The sequence below is a fragment of the Gorilla gorilla genome, chromosome 19 (genome assembly GCF_029281585.2).
Source record: "Gorilla gorilla gorilla isolate KB3781 chromosome 19, NHGRI_mGorGor1-v2.1_pri, whole genome shotgun sequence".
In the NCBI taxonomy this organism is placed as follows: domain Eukaryota; kingdom Metazoa; phylum Chordata; class Mammalia; order Primates; family Hominidae; genus Gorilla; species Gorilla gorilla.
The window spans coordinates 70,090,509-70,105,204 of NC_073243.2; the positions used below are offsets into that span (position 1 = coordinate 70,090,509).

At 36.7% G+C, this 14,696-nt stretch overlaps 1 protein-coding gene across 3 annotated transcripts in view; it reads left to right on the forward strand.

Annotated features, from left to right (window-relative positions):
* The window catches only part of OXCT1 (3-oxoacid CoA-transferase 1), a 148,672-nt gene that overhangs the window by 76,899 nt on the left and 57,077 nt on the right, over nucleotides 1-14,696 (forward strand). For all 3 annotated transcript variants that reach the window (XM_004058907.4, XM_055367533.2, XM_055367534.2), the window contains exons 11-13: nucleotides 934-982; nucleotides 7,253-7,325; nucleotides 7,924-7,999. In XM_004058907.4, coding sequence (XP_004058955.1) covers nucleotides 934-982; nucleotides 7,253-7,325; nucleotides 7,924-7,999 — 198 coding nt within the window. The remainder of the gene's footprint in view (nucleotides 1-933; nucleotides 983-7,252; nucleotides 7,326-7,923; nucleotides 8,000-14,696) is intronic.

Consider the following 14,696-nt stretch of genomic DNA (forward strand, 5'->3'; position numbering starts at 1 on the left):
TGCCACTTCAGTTTAAAGGATAAATTTTTGGTCCCACTCTAGAAAGTATGTAAAAATTTCACAGCCAATATTTCTTCATTTTTGGCTCCATCTTATATAGTATGCCTTTTTATTTTTTTATAGTTTCCTCTCTTTTCATCGAATATATGTGATATTCTTAAACTACTTGGCCTATTTAAATAGAGTTACATTATAAAAATATATGGAAAAATTTAAAAACTTTACTGAGAGTAGCTGTGCAAAAGGAACATAAGGACATAAGTATATCAAAACTCAGATGTAGTGAGGAGTAAGATTAGAAACCCAAATTCAGGCCTACATTTTACAAATCAGAAAGCTAAAACTTTGCCTCTCCAGGTCCTTCTAGCCAAATAATGTGATGTAGTTTGTATTCATTAATCCTCACAGAAAAGTTTTTGAATAACATTGGCTGCATAGTAGGTACTAAATTTTTCCTCTTTGATTTTTATATTTTTAAGAGAATGGGGTGTCACTATGTTGGCCAGCCTGGTTTTGAACTGGCCTCAAGTGATCCTCCTGCTTCAGCCTCCCAAAATGCTGAGATTACAGGCATGAGCCACTGCCCTGGCCTACATTAGTTTTACCGACCTATATTTCTAATACATTTTCATAGTAGGGACTAAATAATTACTTTTTGTTTTATGGACTTGTATTTCTAATAGTATAGCATTTCTTTCAAACTGGTAATTTTTAGAAAATATTTTTCATTTGCCCAATCACAACTTTAGTATAGAAAAGACTAACATAAGAAACAGAGCCATGGACACAACCGAATTATTTTTCAAAAGTTTACCTCAAGTCTTCGGATGATAAATTTATAGGGTTTTTAGGGAAGTTATTTATATTACAGTTCTAATATGTGATTCAGTGAGAATCTTCATTTACTAATTGAATGTATGTTGTATTTGACAGGGTCCATATCCACGACAACATGAAGCTGATGCAGATCTCATCAATGCAGGTAAGCTCACTTATTTCTAGCCCTTCCCTTTGCTATTAATTTTGTGCTACATAATAAGAGTCTGGACTCAATTCTTTGTCTTTTCCTGGAGAGCACTCCATGGTATTCATTGTTGAGGAGGAGAGATAAGCTTTTTTGAGGTCTCCCCTCATTCAGGAATGACCAAGATAAAGGAGGAAATGCAGATGAAGGCACATTTAATGGAAGAGCTTTGATGGATCAATCAGTCAGGGTCCTGCCTGTGAATAGAGAGCACTCTTATATGGGGTAATTGAGAGTTAGAGGAAGGGACAATTTACAAGGGCATGGACAGGATTAAAAGAGACCAAGAAAGGATGGTGAAATTCCACAGGGAGTTATCACCTCTGGGCTTTATGGGACAGGTTGCTGTGATTTGACTGAGTTCCTCTACCAAAGGCCACTTAATGGAACTGTGGCCTTTGGTAGAGGAACTGGCCACTTAGTAGGAACTGTGGCCCTTGGTAGAGGAACTCAGTCAAATCACAGCAACCTGGTTGGGTGGAGAGTGTCCTCTGCTGGGTTGCCTGCCTGTGCCTCCCACTGGCGAATCTCAAGTCAAAGTAGGTCAGCCTTCTCAGGATAGAGAAGGGTGGGAGTGAATCCTTAGCAGGAAAAAGAAAAGATCTGGTACACTGGAGTTTTTGTTGGTGGTGATGCTTCCTATTTTCTAGTTCTCATTGGAGCAGGAGAGGTGCTTAAGGAGGTACTCTGCTGGTAAGTATGATCTAGTAATGTAATAAATATAGTTTTGTTGAACTGGGGACTAGAGCCTTGTCTTCTCCTTTGTTCTTACAGGCATATGCTTTACCTTTTATTACTAGCCTTTTCTTTGACTGAGATGTAGCCTCATATATTAACAGCCTAGAGGAGGAAGAACAGGTCAGGTCTTTTGGCCATCTTCACTGCCTATGCTTGAGGCAACACTGCCACCACTTTGGAGCCATATATCATCCCTGGAGTGCAGCTGCCCATAAGAAGCTAATTTTTAGGTTCTAGCATGATTTTCTGTATCCTTTTATTCATTCTGCCCCCGCACAACTATTATTCTTTATTATTCTTACTTTGCATTCAAAAATAGTATGTGTAAATTTCAGAAGACAGGTAATATGAGCTGAACATAAAGGCCAGCTGCCAAGTAAAATTGATGTTTGATACTTAGAATTTTTGGAAGTGAAACAGCTTCTGGTTGAATAGTTGAATTAGATAACACGACTCAACTCTGAAAGGCCTACTGTGATAAAGCAATGACATTTAACCAAGGCTGTAATTTAATTGTACTGTACCCTTTAGCAATAGCTCATTGATCTGTGAAAATATTTGCTGCTTGGTTTAATTAATTTATGATGTTAGTGAGTTATTTGCAAAATGAATAACTGCATGTTCCAAATTTCAGGCTTCAGTTTATAAAACCCACTTTCTTTGGAAAAGTTGTTAACTTTTTCAATGTGGTTGGACAGTAGGTGTTTCTGATTCCATAGAGCTTAGAAGTAGCTCAGTCGAAATGAAGCCACCAATTTTATATTTCCACCAATTTTATATTTCAACTTCAACACTTGAAGTGCCACATTTACAAACTACTTTACAAAGCAAGAATTCATTGCTTATGGGAAGCCAGCTCCAAGTCAGTTTAATAATATTATAACTTTTTCAAAGTCCTTTTTGGGGTTTTTGATACTTTGACACTTTTGATTTTAAATTAGGAAATACTTTAAGCTGGAGAGCCTAGAATATAAATTGGTGGTTTCCTCAATTCCCAAAATTATCTGCAAGATCAACCCATTATTTGTGTTAGTTTGAAAGCATTTTATGGAAATCTCTTTGAATACAAAGAGTTATGTTTCTGGATATAATTGGTATATTAAAAATTCAAAATAATAATAGAACTATTTCCAAGGATCTCTTTTAAAAAAGTCTCATAAGGTTATGTAAAAATGAACTACCAGTTGTATAGTTTTATATGGCTTAGAGCATACTTTTTCACATGTATTATACCATTGGAACCTCAAATGAAACCTTGTTATACAAATTGGGAAACTGAGGTCCAGAAAATTGAAGTGACGGGTTCAAGATAACATTGCTAGGGACTGAGTTCATACCCAGTCTCCTGCTTGTGACCCCTGGCCTTTTTCTCTATACGCTGAGTTATATCTGCTGATGACCTGACTTGCACAGAGGTGCAGACAGCAGTGCTAGGAATGTTCCAGAGGTCCCATCAAGATCTGGGCTCTAACCTAGAGTAACCCAATGCAGTTGTGAAATTTCTAAGTCTCATATTTTTGCTTCTGTATTGTGCATTTTGCATTCTTCATTTCTTAATGTTTTCTTATTTTAATATACAGTATTTTAAATGACTTAACTTTTGATTAAAGTTGCTTTAGAAAGAATAACCATGTTTAATATCCCTGGCCCCCTGCCATGTCCTCTCTACACTAGTCGTTTTCAATGGGATGGGGTCTGATTTTGCCCCCAGAGACATTTGGCAATGTCTGAGGACATTTTTGATTGTCACACCTGGGGGAGTAACATCTAGTAGGTAGAGGCCAGGGATGCTGATAAACATCCCACAGCAACCAGGACAGTTTCCCTATCCGCTGGAGTTAACCAGCCCCAATGCTCAATAGTGCTAAGCAGGAGAAACTCTGCTCTAGAGGTATATGTATCACATCTGAAGAATCACAGGGCTGCAGTCTAAAGTACAGATAACATGGCATTCCAGATCTCTGTAGTGTTTGCAACCAACCATTATGGCTTTCTGTCTTGCTGTACCCTTCAAGGATACTTTTGTGTACCCATTGTGGACTGCTGGGTGTTTTCTGATTATGGCTCATACTCTTCTTTGCATGTCTTTGCTCTTGGTGTGTCTTTCATGAGATATTATTCTGCTCCATTCCATTTTTATCCCCATCTCCTTACTGATAACTTTCTATCAACATTCATTATGCCTATCCTTCAAGTTCCAGCTCATTTTTCTTCTCCAAATCCTACTGTAGCTCAGAAATGCCCTTCCCCTAAACCCACAACATATCTAGTGTCTCTCTGAGAAGCATATCACATTTTGCCTTGTAATTATTTGTTCATCTGTCTTGCTGTATAGTAAGTTCCTTTTGCTTAGGGCAGTGTGGTCTAAGTGTGGTCCCCAGACCCACAGCGTCAGCATCACTGGAAATGTTTTAGAAATGAAATTCTCAGACCTCACCACACACTTACTGAATTAGAAACTATGCATTTCATAAATCTTCCATGTGATTCTGATGAATGTTAAAGTTTGCAAACCACTAGTTCAGATCACCCAAATTTGGTTTATAACGCTGTTTAAGGCATATAGTAGGCATTTACTATTGTGTGGATGACCTGTTAAATCATGAGCCAAAGGACTCAGTGACCATGAAATTGATAACTCTATTGCCCAAATATGAAAAATTGAGATATACATAAAGAAAAATTGGAGGAGACAAATCAATCAGGAATAGCCAAATAAGAAAGCCCTCTTTATGTTGATTGCCTTTAGTTATGACTTTTCTTGACTAAACTTGGACATTCTATGTGAAAATCATGGATTCAACTTTAGGATACTTATTTTTGTTTAGATATTGGATGTTTAAAAATGCTGAAAATTAACCTTGCTTCAAAAGAATGTAATTTTTAAGATGCTGTAATGTATTAGCAGAGGCCTTGATAATGATTTTTCAAGAGAGTTGTTTTCTAGGCTCTTTAATAAAACTGTGCTTCACAAATAATATAGGGAGATCCAAAGCTCTTCCCATTGATCTCAGTTTCCTATGACATGGTAAATATGCCTTCTATGTATTATCAGCCAGTGCAGGTTGTCTTTTGGAAGTCAGTGTTATTTAGCTTCTAAAAAACAAAGAACTGGAATTTTTAATGTTTTTCTTCCTTTTTGTCCTACAAATTCCTCCTCCTTGACTTCCCACAGGACTGATGAGGATCTGAATTTGCAGGTTATAGACATTGTGTCTAGAATAAGGTTTAGTTGTGTTATGCCGGTCTTAAAACCTAGAGCTCACACAGGCTGGCCATACAGCCCCACCATATAAGCCAATTGCTTGGTCCTGTGGCATTTGTCCCTAGAGGGGCAATGGCATTGTCTCTTTTATAAGTAGCTTTGGAGAGAGGAATAACAAAAATGGCAATAATAAAAGGTGACGTTTATAAAGCCCTTCCTCTGTGCCAGGCAAGTTAGAGTAAGGACTTTGCATGCATTATCTAATTTAATCCACTACGTCTTACATGCTGTTTAAAAGCCCCTGCTAACCATATCAGGAAGTATTTTCAAAACTTTTCAATTTTGTGTACTTTAAAAGATACAAAAATATTTCTATCATTTGGAATAAAACTCCCTCGAGAGATATATATTTATATCAAGATGAAATATTTATATATTTATAAATAAGCTTACTCTTTCTCCATACTCAAGTTTGAATGGAGGGGGATATTGATGGAAAAGTTAGCTTTCGGGAAAGACTTGAGAATCTGAGGATATAACTGTGTTGCACAGCTAGGGATATTCAGACTGCCTGTGGTTTTGTTTTGGGAGCTATTCCCTATTCCAATTTTGGAATAACAGTTTTGCTTCTCTTTCTTTTTGTCTGCCCTATTATACTGGGGCCATGCATGGGGTGTTCTCAAAACAGGTGACTTATCTTTGGCACAGTGGTATGTGAGCACCTTCCTGGTTGAGACCAGAAGCTATTCCCAGGCCCCTGAAGCTCCTGAATAGAGAGGAAATAGATCACAAGATGGGAGCAGCTTAGATATGAGTCAGGTGATTTTATTAGTTCTATGGGGAGTAGATGACCTTGAAAATCTTTTCCAGCTCTGAACCTCATTATGAGATGTAAGTCTTGGGAGATGTCCTTCCAAGGGGACCTCTTGGAAGTTAACCTTAGATACATTGGCCAGTATTACCATGTTATTCCCTGATTTTATGAAAATCCTGTGGTTTTAATAGAAGCTTATGGGGCAAGAGAGTACAGATGAGTCAGAAAAAGAAAGAAAAGGGGAGAGAGATGAAAAGTCGAGAGTTCAGGCCAAATGAAATTAAGGAATTAGGTGGGTCCTTTTTTTCTACATGTGTTTTCTAATTTTATTTTTATTTCTTCCCAGCTTCACTGAGATATACTTAACCAATAAAAATTGCTTATATTTAAGACATGTAATGTGATGATTTGATATACATATACATTGTGAAATGATTACCACAATCGTTAATTATCACATCCATCACCTCAGAGTTACTTTTTTTTGTAGTGAGAACTCTTAAGATCTACTTTTCTAGCAAATTTCAATTATACAGTATAGTATTAACTATAGTTAATACTATATGCTGTACATTAGCATCTCAGAAGTTATTCTTATCACTGAAGTTATTTGTTGATTAAAAAAAGAAACTGCGGTGCATCTCCTGTGTCATTCCCTTCAAAATTGCATTCCTTCTTATGTTCATGTTGATTCCACAGTCTCTCTGTCTCAGTGACTTACAGTAGCATTAGATTCTGACAGGTGTTACCCCAGAACTTCCTTCCTCCTCATTCCTAAGTAGTATTTAGCAGAGGATTGTGAAGGGAATGGGGATGGTGAGAGGCTGGAGAGGTATAGACAATAGAGGGGTGCATTTCCTGTAGAACAGGGGTCCCTAACCTCTGGGCTGTGGACCAGTACCGGTCCATGGCCTATTAGGAACCAGGCTGCACAGCAGGAGGTGAGCAGCAGGCGAGCGAACGAGCATTACCATCTAAGCTTGGCCTTCTCTCAAATCATCAGCAGCATTAGATTCTGATAGAAGCCCAACTGAACCCATTGTAAACTGTGCATATGAGGGATCTAGGTTGCCCGTTCCTTATGATAACCTAATGCATGATAAGCTGATGTGGAACAACAGTTTTATCCTGAAACCATCCCCATCCCCCAGTCCGTGGAAAAATTGTCTTCCATAAAACCGGTCTGAGGTACCAAAAAGGGGACTGCTGCTGTAGAGAATTTCCAAACAATAAGAAAACTAAAAGTGGTCTGCTTTTCATTATCATCATGCAAAGGCAAGAGCAATGTCAGTGACAAAATGCTTTCCACCACAAAAGGTTCCTACTGTGTCCCCCCACCTGCTATGTCACTGCATTTTGGTAAAGGGAGCTTAAGTTCTTTTGGGAATGGAGAATATATGGACCTCTGTTCACCATGATACTCTTAGAAATCTAATAGCCTTTTCTTTCTTTTGTGTGTGTGTGTGTTTAGGCAAGGAAACAGTTACTATTCTTCCAGGAGCCTCTTTTTTCTCCAGCGATGAATCATTTGCAATGATTAGAGGGTATGTAATAACAGAGCCCCTCATGTTTCACACAGTATGGAATGAGCTGAGTCATCCTCTGAGTGTGTTAGCAAGGCTCTGAAACACAGCCACATTTCCCAGCCAGAAAACTATCAGGAGTTTGTTCGGCTGCAAGGTGTGAAATTATTCACATCGAATGTTGGGCATTGAATATCCAGTCCATTGTTAGGAAAAGAACCCCCAAAACGGAATCCATGCCTTTGTGCCAACCATACTGAAATAAACATTTCTAAGGTGCTTTCTGAGGATTCTAACATTTTCTTCAAACTGTGTTCACTTTCTAGCTAGTGTTTGTGTTCAAATAGTCACATTCTGCCTCACTGAAGGAAACAGTCTTCCTGTGTACACCTGTTCATAGTTTGTTATTGAAACAATGTATACTGTAACTTTTTTTTCAAAAAGAATTTTTAGTGATTATTTCTCTGTCAGCATGGAGCTGATCTATTAGGAAATCAGTTGTGTGGTGGGGGAAGCAAGTATATTTTGGTGGTATGAAGTTATTCTAATTGCTGGCAAGTTCAAGCAAAGGGGACAAAAGCTTGTGAGGTTCACTTTATTCTTCCTCTTTCTTTCTCAGTGGACATGTCGATCTGACAATGCTAGGAGCGATGCAGGTTTCCAAATATGGTGACCTGGCTAACTGGATGATACCTGTAAGTAGACATTTTTTATTCTGAATTATGTTTGAATCAGAATAATTATATTTTAAATACTAAGAAAAAGGGCCATGAGATCACGATTCTTTAAAAATGAAATATTTTAATATATATTTCTTACTAGAATCAAATTTTAATTAAGTAAGCACTGAGAAGTATTCAGCTTTGCCAATTTACTTGCATTTGGGACTAAAAGTAGGCAAGGTCAGAGCCGAAACCTCTTGCTTAGAAGAAACCAAGTTAGAGAAGACTTAAAAAACAGAAAAAGGGCTAATTATACTCTCAAAATAAGAAATACAAATATTTACCATAACTAAAATTTTAAACTAGGAAGAACAATTAACAAGTTTGTTAGCGTTGTTAATTAACTTTGTTAATTGTTAATTCTATTAATCAGTAATTGAAATCATCTTGATTGGTCATGTGACCCCATAAATAATCATTGTCCTCTACTACGGAATTCAAAACCTGTGAGAGTTTAATATCCTTGTGAAATGCACAGTTGTCATTTAATATGAAATGCACAGTTGTCATTTAATAATGACCTAAATCAAGGAAGAAACCTCTTAGAATTAGCTTTGGAAAGAGGACTGTTATCACTGACTTAATTCATGAGTGTAGTTCATTATAGACCAGGATGTTGCTTCCCAAGTACGTGCATGGAAACAACAATGGGTATGTTTATGATTATGAGCTCATTTTGGCTGGTAACCCGGTTGCTCTTTGTGTGTGTGTTTAAGGATTTCCATATGTTTCTCTATAGAACCAGCTAAGAAGAATCTTGTCAAATAACTGAGGCTGGTGGTCTATGATAGGACAGTTTTCTTGAAATCTCTTAAATTTGTTTTCTAATAATTTTTTGAGGAAGGTGGATTAATGTAGTTGATAACAATGTTAGAGATCATGTTAGTCTAGCTCATTTGATCTAGAGATCGTGTTAGTCTAGCTCATTTGATCTAATGCCACCTGAAATGTTATGTTTAAGTTTTAATAATTATTCAAGCCCTAGTTTTCAAACTTGGTGGTGTATTAGAATACCTCAGAGTTTTAAGAAATTTTGATGCCTGGGTTCCAGCCCAGGTAGTCTCCAATTTAATTAATCTGGGATGTAGCCTGGACACTGGGTCATTCAAAGCAACTCAGGTGGTTCTGATGTGTGACCAGGTTTGAGAACCAGCATATTAAAGATTGATTACAACTCACTTCATTTTAAAATGTAAGAGAAAAACATCATTGAGCCATCATAATAAGAACTCTTAGCAAATTGTGGATTATATTGTTAGTTTAGTTGTAAAAATACTGATCTTTCAGAATCAGCCATAGTTACAAGGGTTAGCAGCTTTTGATTGCTTCAAAAAAATCAGGGAGGGTCTCCTGAGCATCGTACAGTGAGTCAGATAGAAAGTTTGTGGAAATACTTGTGTAGGATATTGCAATGTATTTCTGTTTTCAAATTTTAGAAAAGGGCCATATGGGGTAGTAGAGTGAGTATAGGAAAGCAAGCCCTGGGTTTTAGCACTGACTCTACCAGTAATCAAGGTGTGATGTTGAACATTTCACTTATGCTCTTTGGGTTAAAATACCCTCATCTATAAAGTGAGGGTTTGAGAACAGATAATTTTAGGGGTCTCATTTGGTTCTCTTAGCTTAGTAGGTAAGAGCAAGGCCCTGTAGTGAGATAGTCGTGGATTAAAGTCTTATTTCTGACACTTGCTGGCAGTGTAACTTGAGCTAATTTCCTATTTTTCCTCATCTGTAAAAATGGGAATCATATAACAGTACCTACTTTATAGGACTATATGAAGGAATACATGTGACAATGCATACAAAGTACATAGCACAGAGCTTGACACATAGTACCTGGTAAATAGGTTATTGTTCTTATAAGAAGTTGCGGGCCGGACGCAGTGGCTCACGCCTGTAATCCCAGCACTTTGGGAGGCCGAGGCGGGTGGATCACGAGGTCAGGAGATTGAGACCATCCTGGCTAAGATGGTGAAACCTCGTCTCTACTAAAAAATACAAAAAATTAGCCGGGCGTGGTGGCATGCGCTTGTAGTCCCAGCTACTGGAGAGGCTGAGGCAGGAGAATGGCGTGCACCCGGGAGGCGGAGCTTGCAGTGAGCAGAGATCGCGCCACTGCACTCCAGCCTGTGGGCGAAAGAGCGAGACTCCGTCTCATAAAAAAATAAAAAAATAAATAAAATAAAAAAGAAGTTGCGGATACCTGGCAAAGAAGAGAAAAGCATTGGGTCCTATGAACAAAAGCAATAGGGTTTTAAATACATCTATTTCTCTAGACTAATGATTTTTGAAATCAGTTTGCACAGTGGTCCTGGGTATGAAGCAGAAATGTGTTAAATATCTTCTTCCCTTCGGGGAACATGGGCATCTTTATATCAGTATAAGATTTGTTTATATTATGATTTAGCATGTAGTAAGACTGGAAGCTCTCATAGTGGTAGTGTACACTATGTAGTTATTTGTAGGAAAGCTTTTCCAATGCGTATCATATTTTTACATATCCTGTTAAGATTCCTGTGAATGATTAAAATACAAATGTTTATTACTTTATACTTTTCTCAATATAACTTGGAGCCCACGAGTTCCCAAAGGAATGGACCTAGTGGGATGAACAACTCTGGAGTTCTGTAGGAACATCATGGAAGTTTAGTTGAGAAAAATTAAGCATAAGAAGTGTTCCTGGGTTTGGTTCCACTGTTTTGGTAATGGAAGTTGGTAGTGTTACTTCTGATTAGCATTTTTTTTGTTGCTTTCATAACTGATAATCATTTCCTAACTTCTTTGTATGTGATGCACCATGTATATTTTCATTGTTTGAGACTCAGGGCAGCTTCAGAATCAAGTCCATGAGGTTTAGTTTGGTTTTAATTTCAGCCCTACCCCTTACAAATTATGTGATCTGAAGCACATGCTTTGGCTAGGATTAAGTGAGAAGAAAATGAAAAGTGAACACTGCAAGCACTTTCTAAATAGTGGCTATTAAGTAATGCTCTATTACTTAAAATTAAAGAGGAAATATTTACCTTAAAATACACTGGTAAAAGCGAGATGATTTTACAGGAGCCAGTACAACCTGCTTATCCTAAGTCCCTATTCAAGCACCAAAATTAAGCCCTTTGAGGACACATTTTTTTCTTTTATTCGTTATGGATAAAGATACAGCTTACCTTCCTTATGTAATTTCAGTAAGCAATCTATTTTTATTTGTCCCAAAGATTTGTTGACTTATATAATTTAAATATGTTTTTATTGCAAGATCTGGCAGTCAAGAAACTGAAAAATTCAGCTTTATTATATTATTTTTCATTTACTTTTATCTTTTTCCTGAGTTTAATAATCTTTCAATGGCTGTGTAAGCCATGAGTTCTCAGCATCATGACATTATCATCAATCATTACAGCATCAGATTACAATAAACATTAAGCCTTCAGGGCAAGCAAACGGTGTGGATGCTATTTGTCTTACCGTTTAATAGCTTCTTAGTATGCAGTGTTGGTCTTATGTACACAGATTTTTAACAATTCTACCCTGAGCATCCAAAGGAGGAAAACTTGACAAAACAGTAGTTGGCTCCTTCAAGATCGCTGCTGATTGTGATGATGGTAAAACCCCAGGCAAGCGAATAAATGATGGAAAGATGTGCAGTCCGCTAAATCTATATTCAGAGCTGCTCTAGTGCTTTCTGATTGCCTATTTTTGGAGAACAGCTGGCATTGATTACTGACTTATGAGGGGAAGCAGATGTGTATGGTCAGCTATGAGAGCTGGTTATTGAAAGCACAAAATAGCAGCCCACTGGACAGGGCTGCAGTACGTGAGTGGCACAAGAGCCAAGAGCCCTCCTCTATGTGGAGAAGATTGAATGAGGCATTCTTATGGCAAGAAAGAATGGGACACTTTTGGTGTTTTTTTATTTTTTTCGTTTTCTCCCTCACATTTTTCACATCTTTGTGCATTTGAAAAGAATAAATACTAATTAATGTCATACTCCTGTGTGCTACATGTCTGAGCACATAAAATTGATTGGGTTCTCTAGACATGCTACCTTTTTAAATAAGTTAAGTCTCTAGTATTCCTGGTTATAAAACTACAAGGGGCTTTGTGTTCAAGATTCAATCTGTTTAGTTGCATCAATTGTAATCCAAATGTTAGTCCAAAATATAGATATTTAAATATATTAAGACATAGGTGAGGAAATAAGCATAAATCTCTAGACATTGTTTTAACTTTAGTGTATTGTCCATTTGGTCCTGAGGCTCAGGAAAAGAAAAACAGGTGGAAAATCCATATGAGGTCGTATGAAACTTTTACAATTAGTAATGCCTTTGTCTTATTAGTGTAATGTAGTGGAAAGCTCATAAAACTTTGGAATTAGGCAGACTTAAGCTTAAATACTGGTTCTTTACTTATTGATCATGTAGTATATCACTGTTTTAGTATATTCATTGGTAAAATGACAATTTTTAACTCATGCTTGTTCTGAGGATTAAATTCCCTAATTCATTCAACATGTATTGATCTGGCATATATTAAGGGTCAGGCACTGTTAAATATAAACGACAATGTTTTTGGGGATGCAGTAGTTAACAAAACAGACAAAATTCTCTGCATTTATGGAGCTGATATTCTAACAGGGGTCAGCAAACTGTGTTGCATGTACCAAATCTGGCCCACTGCCTATTTTTGTAAATTTTTCTTGGAGCATAGCCATATCCACTCATTTACGTATTGTTTATGGCTGCTTTTGTACTGCCACAGCAGAGTTAAATAGTTAGGATAGAAACTGTGTGGCTTGCAAAGCCTAAAATATTTACCGTTTGGCCCTTTACAGAAAAGGTTTGCCAACTTCTGCCTTAGATCATTGATTTGAAACCTTTTTTCTCTAATATAAGCAAGCAACATCCTACAAATTTTTATGTTGTTTCAGTCTCTTCAAAATACTTTCTAATCTTCCTTGTTATTTTTTGTATGACCCATTGTTTATTTAAAGGTGTGTCAGTTTCCAAATATTTGGTAATTTTCCACATAACTTTTTAAAAAATTTTCAGTTTAATTCTTTTGAGGTCAGAAAACACACTTTATAGTTTCAGTCCTTTTAAATTTGAGACTTGCTTATGGCCCAGAATGTAGGCTATTTTAGTGACTGTTCCATTTGCACTTGAATATATATTCTGCTCTTGTTGGGTACAATGTTCTATAAGTGCCAATTGGATCAAATGGGCAGTTAGTATTGTTCAAGTGTTCTGTGTCTTATCAATTACTGAGAGAGCGGTCTTGAGATCTTCAGCTATAATTGTGGATTTGTCTGTTTTTCCTTTCAGTTATACCACTTTTTCCTTTATCTGTTTTAGAGCTGTTACTACTTGCATTTATACACATTTAAGCTTACATTCTCTTAATGAATTGATCTGTCATTTTGTCTCTTCAATAATATTCCTTATATTGAAGTTTACTGTCTGATGCTGATATAGTCACTCTTCAAAGTATGTTTCTCCATTCTTCTGCCTGTAACCTATGAACACCTTTATTTTTAAGTAGGTTTTTGTAATCATATAGTTAGATTGTTATCTTATAATCTCTAAATCATAATTGGAGGTTTAGACCATTTACAATTAATGTAGTCATCAATATGGTTGGGTTTAAATCTATCAGGATATTTTTTTTTCTGTTTACTTCATCTGTCCTTTTTGCCCTTTGATTTCTTTGGGATCAATTACGTATTTTTTGAGTATTTTATCTTCACTGTTGGATTACTTTTTAGTGGCTTCTCTAGGGTCTACCATATACATATTTTAATCACAATCTACTTCAAGTAATATATCACTTTATATATAATGTAAGAATTATACAATAATAAACTTCTATTTTCTGCCTTATTGTGTGTTCTTTAGTGATATTTAATTCTGCATGTGACATAAACCTTATACTTTGCTATTATTTTTGCTCTAAACACTCGACTATCTTTTTAAGTAATCTTTAAAAATGAGGAAAAATCTTTTATATTTTTCCAACATATTTTCTGTTTGTTGCACTTTTTCTGTGCAGAGATCTAGATTGCCATTTGATGTTTTTTTCCTTCTGCTTGAAGGACATCCTTTGATGTTTGTTGTAGCACAAATTCTATAGATGTCTCTCAGGTTGATCTTTTTCAATATTTGCTTTTAAGCTGTGTTAAGATTAGTTGAGAGTAGCCTTTAGTTGCAGTTTAATTTATAGCCCCACTACTGAGAAAGTTTTCTTCGGAGGACTCTGCCTGATGCTCCATATATTACAAAATCTTTCCTCACTGTTTGGTAGGATTGTGAATTGTTCCTAGACCTGTGTTAGTTTTGGGCTTTTTTTTTTTTTTTTTTGCCTAATGCTTGCTTAATGGTTCTTTTTCAGGCTTTGACTAATTTCTTGTCATATATGCACATATTCATACTCTGCTAAAGACTTGAGACCTTCTTCCTCTGCAAATCTGAGCTCTCACTCGGTATAATGACCTCCTTTCTGGTATTTTCAGATCTCAAATTGTAGTTGCCTCAGGCTCTCTGAAGCCAACAAAATTGCTGAGTTTGACTTCCTGTACTGCAGCTTGCAAATTCTCTCCAGGCAGTAAGCTGGGGGAAATTGTAGACCTATCTTGTTGGCTTCCCTTCTTTCAGAAATGGTAGTCCCGTACTGTGTG